The sequence below is a fragment of the Mus pahari genome, chromosome 15, assembly GCF_900095145.1.
Source record: "Mus pahari chromosome 15, PAHARI_EIJ_v1.1, whole genome shotgun sequence".
NCBI classification, from domain to species: domain Eukaryota; kingdom Metazoa; phylum Chordata; class Mammalia; order Rodentia; family Muridae; genus Mus; species Mus pahari.
Window position 1 is genome coordinate 10,902,229 of NC_034604.1, and position 11,028 is coordinate 10,913,256.

The 11,028-nt window shown below is 45.3% G+C and overlaps 1 protein-coding gene across 2 annotated transcripts in view; it reads right to left on the reverse strand.

Annotated features, from left to right (window-relative positions):
- Ss18 (SS18 subunit of BAF chromatin remodeling complex) overlaps positions 1-10,294 on the reverse strand; it is a 59,017-nt gene extending 48,723 nt beyond the window's left edge. For both annotated transcript variants that reach the window (XM_021214283.1, XM_021214282.1), the window contains exons 1-2: positions 10,047-10,294; positions 6,801-6,877 (exon numbers count right to left, since the gene is read on the reverse strand). In XM_021214283.1, the coding sequence (XP_021069942.1) occupies positions 6,801-6,877; positions 10,047-10,115 (146 nt within the window). In that variant the 5' untranslated portion in view covers positions 10,116-10,294. The remainder of the gene's footprint in view (positions 1-6,800; positions 6,878-10,046) is intronic.
- Positions 10,295-11,028: the final 734 nt, after the last annotated feature.

The window sequence follows — 11,028 nt, forward strand, 5'->3', positions numbered from 1 at the left end:
ATTTACACAATGGAGTACTACTCAGCTATTAAAAACAATGAACGTATGAAATTCTTGGGCAAATGGATGGATCTGGAGGGGTATCATCCTGAGTGAGGCAACCCATTCACAAACCTATGTTTTCGAGTCTTTCTTCTCTATGTTTTCTTACATTGGTATGATCCTCAAGTGAGAGCCTGAGACTAACTACCCATGGCAGGTGAACATGCCCAACCTGAAGACTTCGCCTATGTGCGACATAACAAAACCTCTTACTTAGGCTGTTCAGCCCTTAGAAAGTTACTGCACGTCCCATGCTAGCTGACTGTCTAACAGGAGGTAAAGCAGGCCTCGAAAGTTTCTTGAAGCTTTAAGAATCGATACTCTCACCAAAACGCAATTAAATTTTCAAGCTATTTACCCAAATGTTCTCAACATCAAATCTAAACTTTTTAAGTGATTTTAAATTTTCAGAAGTTTCTGGAAAAGATAAGGAGAAACCTTTACACCTTTCTCCAGATTTCTGAGCAGTATTTTACAGCATCTGTCCTTCCATTCTGTCTATGCACACATCTGGTTTGTCAAAAACATTTAACAGTTGCAAACATACTTCAATCCCAACGCACATTGGCCCAACCCCGAGCACCACCCCACGAGAACATGAACATCCATCATTAACACACATCCAACACAGAGAACCAGGCACCCTACCGCCTCTAAGTTCTTTCCCTAACATAAAAGGACACACAAATGCAAGTTGATCTGTGGTTTCTAGGGTTTATTTTTTTGTTGTTGTTGTTGTTTTATTTATTTGTTGAAGCGGACGTCTTAATTTAGTTCAGGTTGGCCCCAGAACTAACTACATAGACCAGACTGGCCTTTAACTCAGCCATTTTATCTCGCTTTATTTTAGGCAGATTTCTGTCTGGATTAATAATCCTCTTGCCTCAAACTCCAGAGTGTTGAGACTCTAGGCAGGTATCAATAAACCAGGCTAGCAGCTGCTCTTTGGAGTAAGGCTGCAGTAAGAAAAATAAGTAATATTCATCAAAAAGCTAAGCAAAACAAATCTCAAAAACGATTAACAAAGACCTGATAACTTTTTTTTTCTCATTCTCTTCTGAGTTTACATGTATGTCACCTAAGATATAATTTAAAAATCAACAACAATAACAACAAAAACCTGGAGAATCTGAACTAAGACTATGGGTACAAAAATAAAGACATTTTCCTGTGAGATTTCATGTTCTAGTCTATAAATACCATTACACTTGTTACTGCAGTCCTTACAGGTGTGTGCTCCTCTACGTTTTAGTCAAGGACAGAATGGATAGCCCCAGTGTTCCCACAATGTCCGGCTGCCCTCTCAGCCTATGTGATGTGCTCTGTAATGTCCACATGATGACAAAACTCGCTGACGGTGCCTTTATGGTTTTTTTTTTCTTTAAACATCACTGTACCTGTTCTCAGTACTATGTTAACACAAGAAATAATGAACATATAACTAACAGGAGATTACCAATCACATCACATCTTATATTTGATGATGGGAACAGCTGGAAGCCAGCCACAGCTACGAGATCCATTAAAACCTTATATTTGATGACAATCTGGTCCTAACAAGTGCTAACAGATACTTCAAATGTCTGTGCTCACTACTAAGAGACATCAGTCCCTAAAGACTCCACTAAAGAGACGATGTATTACCTACCATAAGGCAAAATAACCAGTCCTAAGTTTATTATTTAAAAATTAATCTGAAACATTTAATTTTAAAAATAACTTTAATACAGCACATTTATTCAATGGTCAAACTACAGTGTGTAGGATAAGTTAGTTTGGTGAGCAGTGGTTTAAACTAAGATTCCATTAAATGATGACCAATACTATCCTTTGGCATTAAATTTTATAAAACACTCTGAAATAGTTGTAGCCATCCTAAAATACCAAAAGGGGAAGGGGGGCTTCTGATTAAAGAAAAATCTGGATTGACTTAGAAAACATCCAAACTACATAGAAGGAAGCAATAATAGTCTCAAATACGCGTTAGCAACCAGGAAGAGCATCCCGAGGCACACGGTGCTCCCAACCACTCACTCACAGAATAACACAGGTTAGTTTTGTGTCTTTCGAAGGCAACAGCCAGAACCACACACAGGAAAGACTCACTCCCGGGAATCTGTGTGGTAAGGGTGTGCTCACTGTCTTGTTTTAAATGCATTTGCTTTCTAATTATTTACAATGCAAATCCTACCCACGGGTTTAAAATAGTAAGGACTCGTTTGGTTTGCTTTTCTTGAGATAGGCTCTCCTAGGGTCTAGGCTCACCTGGAAGTCATGGCAATCCTCCTGCCTCAGCCTTCTGTGTGATGGGATTACATATGTGAGACATTTAGCTAAAATTCTTCTTTTGTGTATGTGTAGGGAAGGTGAATTTTTTTTTTTTCAAGTTCACGTTTTCTTTCACTGTGGAGTGGGGGATCCACTGCATTAATTAGGGTTGCTGCAAGAGCAAGCAGGGATTACTGACTGCAGGACAACTTCCAATGTTAACACCCCCAAGGAACAGGATTCTCCCTGTGGCTGGCTGCAGACCAGTGGGCTTCAATGATCCTCTTACGCACAATGGAAGAAAGTTACAGTTAATCCACAAAGCTGACTCAAGAGAAACATCCTTCTCTGCACTTTCCTTTCCCTTCAACCCCAGGAGCAGGGGCATGGACACCGTCAGTGTTGAGAGAGCAGGGGCATGGAGCACCCTCAGTGTTGAGAGCAGGGGCATGGAGCACCCTCAGTGTTGTGAGCAGGGGGTGCTTTTTTCTTTATTCACAAGCTGCATCAACAACTTGGAAAAGAGCAAATACCAAAAAAAATCAAAACAAAGGTAAACCCATCAAAAGCAGGAACTGCAGCTCAGACTTCTGATCAAGCTTCTCATGGCGGGAACGGGAGACACACACACACACACACACACACACACACACACACACACAGACATGTAAGCCACATGGCCTTGGTGGGAAGGAGGGCTTGGTAGGAGGGGGTAACAGAGTGTAATAGAGGAGACTCCCATCAGAGCACATTACAGATAAGTGTGAAATTGTGAAAGAATACAAGAATCTGAAAAACATAAAATAGAACTCCAGCCCCCAAGAATTAAGGGCAGTCCTAAATGACATAGCAAAACTTGCTTGATTCAATGTAGAACGGGGTCAAAAACTCAGGAGGAAAGGCAAACCGTAGGCCCCCACCTGAGGTCAGTCTATGCCCTGGCAGCATCAAGCACAGGTGAGGAGAGTCACTGTAGAGGCAGGGTGGACAGATGACACACACACAGGTGACAAAGCTTCCAATACAAACCAGTGGGTGCACCTCGCTGCCATCAACACTGGGGTCATACACAAAAATGAAACCTATTCTACACCAGGTTCTTAAACGCCGTAGGTGTGAAGAATTACTGTGATGGTGCCTGTAAGTCTACGTCAGGCAGTGACCTCACGCCCTGACGATCATCCATGACCAAACTACAGAATTAGATCACTACTTTTGAAAAATAAAATTTCAAATACATACCAAAAAAATGTATTGAAGAAACAAAATATATAAATGGAAATGGTCATACAAAATGCCAAGTGTGTGATTAGAAAACAGGATACTCTGATATCAATGTTTTGGTTTCTATATTTCAACCACATATTTAGACAAACAAAACCACCACCAATCTGGTCTTAAGAGAAAGAGCTGAATCCAGATTTGTACAAGAAGAAATAAAACATTTCATGGTACAGGAAAATAAAATGTTCAAAAATTTAAGAGAGATAAAGAAGTCAGACAGAAATGCTTCTAAGTAGCCAGATCTAGAACCCAAGGGGGAAAAAAAAAAACAAAAACACAAAAACAAGGTATTTGACAGAGGCACACCTAAGGTGAGGAACACAGAAGGAATGTACAACTCCATTCAAATGCAAAGGTGTGAAATGCCAAGCAAGAGGAGAGAGATGACCTCCTCACAGCAGAACTCCAAATGAGTTTACTAGTGATGGACCTAGGCATCATTTGACAACCATAATGGTAATAACCATCCTGGGGGGGAACCATTAGTGGCTAATAAAATTAATACACTTTCCTCAGGGGTGGGGGGAGGGTATGGGGAACTTTCGGGATAGCATTTGAAATGTAAATAAAGAAAATATCAAATAAAAAAAAATTAATACACTGAAGTGTAATGAGGAAAGGTATGCGTGTTTCAAGCGGCCTTCCCAGTGATATGCGTATGAATTACACATAAACCAGTAACTCTGGTGAAGAAAACAGTAGGCACCAGCTTAACCAATCAAAGCTACCACAGAGACGAGAACAGGCTGCTACAGTTCGACTAGGGAGGGGACAGTCACACTAACCATAGGGCACAGTGTGAACTTCATTATGCAGAAAGATAAATTAGGACTTAACTGAGGAGCCCACCACAGATTTACTGCATTCTGCAACAAAGTCAACATGGTGAAACACTAAGTCTGAGAAGGGGCAGCTACGGTTAAAGCATACCCACAAGATGTGCCCACCAAATGCAAATATGGCCCACACTGGGCTGTGTGAAAAGGACACACTAACTGGGAACCCTGAGGGCTCTGCAGCCCACAGTCCTGCACTCATCACTTTAATAATCTAAACTTCGGCAATGTAAGAACGCAGGCCGGACTTTAGGGAAAAACTGGGTTACTAAACATAACCCATATCTGCAATCATTCTCAAATGTCTATGAAATAAAGTGATTGGGCCGATCTGTTAACATCTAAAGAATTTCAGTAACGGATAATATTGTGATGGTTTGTATATGCTTGGCCCAGGGAGTGGCACTATTAGGAGGTGTGGCCTTGTTGGACTAGGTGTGTCACTGTATCTAGGGCTGGTCGTGATGGGTGAACACTGTGACAAGGCTGAAGTAAGTAAAGCAAGGGAACTTTTGGCAGGGTGGTTCAGCAATTTAGCATGTTCTCTGCCCTAGTGATTACTTAAGGATTGCAGCCTAGGTCTGGCAATCACTCAATGGGGACAGCACTTGCCAAACAGAAACACCGTCCTAAATGTGATCCTTGGCCAACAAGAAAAAAAGAAAAAAATTACTTCTATAAACATTAGAACATCATAATCTATATGCATATTGACATAAATTCATACAGAAGGAAATAAGGTAATGGTAGCCATAAAGTTTTTAAAATATTAAACATAGATTTTTTTATTTCAAAACTTACTTTGGGCAGAAACAAAAGAGAGACCTGAAATTCAGATGAAGAGTTTATCACCGGAGGGTAAGAGACCAATAAAGGTGTAAAGCTGACCAAGTGGTTGCTGGGGCTATCTCCCGAGAGCGGCCATCGAGAGCCCTAGGAAAGGGCACACCGCGGCTGAGGGAGCCGCTCTAAAGCAGTGCTGTCCAGGCAGCAACCAGTGGCTGGACTCTGTAAAACCAAAACACTGCACACAGCTCAGGACCGAGGGGCATCAACTCTCTCAGAGCTGTGATGGTGGTTACACACTGAGGTGACAGTATTTTGTAAAGCATGTCACTTCTTCCCTATGGCATCTGCTAGAAAATGTGTCTTGTCTTTACCTGTACCTGCCAGACACTGCTGCCGGAGATGGCTCAAAGTCAGAGTCTTCTGGTGATCTGCTTTTGTGGATTTTTGGTTTTGAGGTGTGGCCCAGGCTGGCCTTGAATTTATAATTCTCCTGCCTTAAAGGTCATGCCCAGCTTCACATCTGAGTCTACTAGGGTTTATCACTTACTTCAGAGAGATAACTTCAGAAGTTTGGTCCTTATAAATGGTGACTGGGTTTCTAGAACAGCAGTATTTTCAGAAGTAACTACATACATGAAGATTTCATTTCCTTTCTTTTCCTTTTTTTTTTTTTTTAAGACAGGGTTTCCCAATGTAGTACTAGACCAGGCTGGCTTCAGACTTAGAGATCTGCCTGCCTGTACCTTCCAAGTGCTGGGATGAAAGGTGTGTGTGGCCACACCACCACTAGACTAGGATCATACCTTTCTATAAATGAGGCTCTCTACAAGTTTAAAGTCATTATTTGGGACTAAGTGTGTCTGTGTGTGTGTGTGCGTGCGTGTGTGTGTGTGTGTGTGTGTGTGAGAGAGAGAGAGAGAGAGAGAGAGAGAGAGAGAGAGAGAGAGAGTGTGTGTCAATTATTTTTTGTGTATACATGATAGCTCCCATCACAAAGGAATTTTCATTTGTAAAAAAAGTCAAGAACAGTCTCACGTTCAGAAAAGTGCCATGAATGGCAAATGACAGGAGGACAGGGAGAGCACTTGGCTTTCTAAAGAAGCAGTAGTGCACGTGCCAGCACCCGTCGGCTGTGTGAAAAAGCCAACCCGAGCTGAGTGCCTGGCACATCCCCTTCATGTGATGTGCAGACACCCTTGAGAGGCAGAGAGAGGGATCACAAGTCTGACGCCAGCCTGGGCTTCAGCGGGGAGAGAAGTCAGTCAGTCAAACAGTCCACACACTGCCGGAATCCACTTATCCAGAAGGGTCTCAATAGTCAAACCTATGCCACTAGAAAGTAGGTTACGGGGTAAGAGGTTGGTGGGAAAGATTTCCAGGGATGGCAGGTAAACATGTCTCTCTCTGGGGTGATTAAAATGTCCTCAAACCAACTGAGGTGACAGTACCACAACTCTACAAGTACATTTTAAAAGACCAAAATGCACATTTTGAAATAAATAACTCACTAAAGACGCTGCTCAAAGGAAAAGTAACAAGGAACAGCCACAAGACCCAAGACCAAGAGCGTGTGTGCCTTACTGCGAGCACTCCGAGGCCTTCCCTTTGTTCTGGTAGTCCATTATACACTGGATAAGATGGTTGTTTTCATCCAGCATCTGAAACACAAACCAGAGAGTTTATGATAAACCTGTACATCAAGTAAAATTCAAAACTAAGAAGCCCGAAGAGAGAAGAAATTTATGAACACTACAAAGGCACTGCAAAGAAACAAAATATTGTTTCCTCAAAGCCATCACCGCAGATGACAAAACCATCTAGGGGAACATGGAAAACACCACCCACTTAGAGTTATTTTGTGATGATAGTGTTTCTACTCGCTCAGACAAAATATTTGAAAATTCATTGTAAGAAACATGAGATTGAATTAACTTAAAATTTTCCATTGCTGTTAAAATGAAATATGCTATACATGACTTGCATAGATAATTCTGCAACAACTGATTTTTCATATTTTGAATCTTTCTAGAAATGTCATATCTACATAGAAAGTGAACCTACTGTGGTCTTCTGTTAAAATACTGCTCATAGCCTGCCACACACACACACACAAATCCTACAAGCTGGTTGAAAGGTAGCACACACCTTTAATCCTAGCACATGGGAAGCAGAAGCAGGCAGATCTCCAGGAGTTCAAGGCCTGCCTGATCTATAAGAGTGAGTTCAAGGACAGTCAGGACTTCACAGAGAAACTAGCTCCAGAAAGAAAAAAAAAAAAATCTTACTTTGTATATGTGGAATGATATCACATTTAATCAATTATGTTTAATACCTATCTCAATTATTCTCTTTGAAACTCAGAATGGAAAAGGGGTGTTTCTTTTGACTTATTTATCATCAGTGTGTATTTATCATACCTCTCTCTCACACACACACACCCATGCACGCACACACCCACGCATACAACCCATGCACACAACCCACGCACACACACCTGCGCGCACACACACGCACACACACACACACACACACACGCACACACACCCGCGCACACGAGTGCTATGATGTGAGGTCAGAGGACAATTCTGTGGCACTGGTTCTCTCCTAGAACCCAGCCGAGCCATCTTCTAGGCCATCGTTTTGGGGTGTCTTGTTTTAAATACAGAAACATTTAATCACCTCTACTATCCTTAACAGTAGTTTCTGCTAGTTGAAAGTTGACTCCCAGTTGCTCTGGGAGTTCTCATGTTCTAGTGTGAAGGAGGAAATCTAACTCTGCAGAGTCGTGATTCTCCAAAAGGACACACAGCCATCATGTCTATGCACGTAATATTTAAAAGGATTTAAGTGTGATATAAAATGAGGTATCTCAGGAAGTTTAAAAACCATAAGATACATCAATTATCATTTTATCTTCTTATAACAACCTAAGCAACCTTGGTTTTGAGGGTTAAGTAATTCATCTAGGCTAATGGCACTACAGAAGAAAACCTACATGGAGTCCCTAGCACATCAGCCCAGTTTGTAGGAGCTTAAGATGGGGGTTGGGGGGGAGACCCTGAGCATGCCCCACCTTTCATCATTTCATGAATAACCAGGAGACAAGACCAAAAGCATTTAATGTGATTTTCAATTAAAAACAAAATCCAATTACCATTAATTGGTAGTTCCTGCACATTTATCATTATCTTCAATTGCTATGAGCAAACACTTTTCTAAAGTGTGCCTCTTAAATATAATCACTATATACAAAAAAAATTGTTTTGTTTTTTATTGTTGTTGTTACTATTTTTGTTGTTGTTTTCAAGACAGGGTGTAGCCTTGGCTGCCCTGGAACAACTCTGTAGACCAGGCTGGCCTCACTCTCACAGAAATCTGCCTGCCCTTGCCTTCCAGAGTGCCAGCAATTCAATACTCAACCAAGGAATCCACGACACATGAACAACCCCAACCATCTGTCTCTAAACCAGCATCTGACACTGCAAACAGAACTTGAATTGTAATGCTTTTGGGGGGCCGGAGAGATGGTTCAGAGGACAAGAGCACTTAATGCTCTTGCCGAGGACCTGGGTGTGGTTTCCAGCCCCCACAGGAGGCTATTAACAGTTTCAGGGAACTGATGTTTCTTCTGACCTCCCCAAGCACCGCATGCGCATGACGCACACAGACGTATAAAATAACAAAAGAATTTTCATCTGAGAATGAAAAATAACCAGTTAGCACCTAGATAAATCAATCACTCACGATAAGCAACGAATAGAAAAAAGAAAAAAAAAAAAAGAAAACTCTACTGAGAAAAAGGAAAGCGCCAGACCTTTTCTTGAGTTCAAAAAGAATCCCTTCAGAAACATTCTTTCTGCACGTGTGTGGCTAAAGAAAGCTGTTCACCAGACTACTGGCTCAACCTGGCACTCTAAAGAAACCAACTGCGTTTCCAGACACTGCCAGGCGGGTTTCTTCAAAGAAAAATTTAAAGCAACAGTTGGGCAAATGTCAAACGCCACACTACAAAGACCCTGACAGTAAACAGAAACTGATGGCCATAACCCATAGGTCTTCAAGGGTGTCCCGATCGGTACTACAGGTTGACTTGCTCCCCTTAACCTTACTCCAGAGCAGGGAACAAGATGGAAATAACTCAGGGCAAACTGCTAAACTTAACAGGCGACTTTTTAAAAGTCTACCATGCTGAGATCTAGAATAGTGCCTTGCTTTTAGACACTGGCTCAGAGGATAATAAAGAACCTTTGTGTCCCCAGTTGGCAGCCCCGGAGCGGCGACTGGGTGGCACTCTCTGAGGACCCAGCTCCCAGCGCTTCGATCGTGACTTCATGCAAACCGCCCGCCCGTCGCTGTAGACGGCCAACAGCGCTAGGCCAGCGAGAGCAGGCTCGCCCTCCGGAACCCCAGCGCCCGCCCTGCGCGCTCAGGCGCATCTATCTGCTGCAGACCGGAACAGATCCCGGGTGCGATCCCGGGGAGCCCCGGAGCCCCCCGGCTCCTTCCTCGCCTGCCCCGAGTCATTGCGGAAGGTTCTCAAGTTCTCCGAAGAGGGCCTCAACTCCGAGGAGTTTGCGGCGCAGCATTCTCGGGTCCGGCTTCCGCGAGTGGGGTCCCGGCGGGGCGGGGCGACGCCGGAGTCTCGGGGCCGCTCCCCTCACGGCCCCGCGGCGCGAGGCCACCCGGCCCGCGGGGAAATCGGGCGGCGGTTGCCGGCGCTTTTGTGCGGGTAGAGCAGGCGCCAAAGGGCTCCGTCGGAAAGCCGGCGTCAGCCCGCCCCCACGCCACCCCGCCTCGGCCCGCGTCCCGGCGCCTCTCCCGGCTCACCTTCTGGATGGCGGCGGGCGTGATCTCGCCCTTGCCCCGCTGCCTCGGGGCTGCGAACGCCACAGACATGTTGCCGCCGAGCCCGCGATCAGCGAGTCCCGAGCGCTCCGGGGCCCGCGGAGCTGGGGGCCCGACGCCCGCCTCCGGGCAGTCCCACCGTAGCGCGCGCGGTAGGGGGAGGATGCTCCGGGGCCGCGTCCTTCGCTGGCCGGCTTGGCCTTACCGCGGAGCCGCAGCTCCCAGCGAGGAGTGTAAGATGCTCACCGCTGCCGGGGCGGCTCGAGCCCCGGGTCCCGCCGCGATGCGTCCCGCTGCCCTCACGCGCTCACCGGCCGCACCCCCGCGTCCCTGCGCTGATGGTAGCGCCGCGCCGGCCGCCTCTGCCCGGACGCTCAGGAAATGGTCCCGCCACGGCGGGAGGGAGCGGCTGGGCCGCGCTGTCACAGGAAACGCGGGGCCCGCCCGCCACACTGCCCCTAACTGTGCCCTCGACCCTCTGGGGAAGAGGCTGGCCCGGGCGGCCGCCCGGAGGGAAAGAGGACAGTCGGGACCCCGGAGCGTCTACCGGGTCAGCACAGAGGACGCGGATTCGCTAGTTTAAATGGCTCCCTGCGCTCCACGTGCGCACCTCTGAGTGCATGCTCCTCTAGTCTAGCCTAACAGTCGAAAGAACCCCCGACTCGGAGTTTGCCTAAAGCTAGACCCTGCCCACACCTCCCCACACTTGTGGATCTACTTGATCTGACTTGGGGGCCTTTGGAAAGAAGCTGGGAAAAGCCACCCTCTTCTCCAGTTAAATACTTAGTGCTTAATCAGGCCCAGGCTTCCAGGCTTCAAGTCAGTATGAAGGGAATAAAGCCAACAGCTGCAAATTCAAAAGGAACACGTTGCTGTGGGTTCATTCTGCAACTTCCTAGTCGCACAAAAGAGAAGTTTGTGTGAATTGTTACTCAACAGCACTGATGCTCAAAAATGAGTGCCT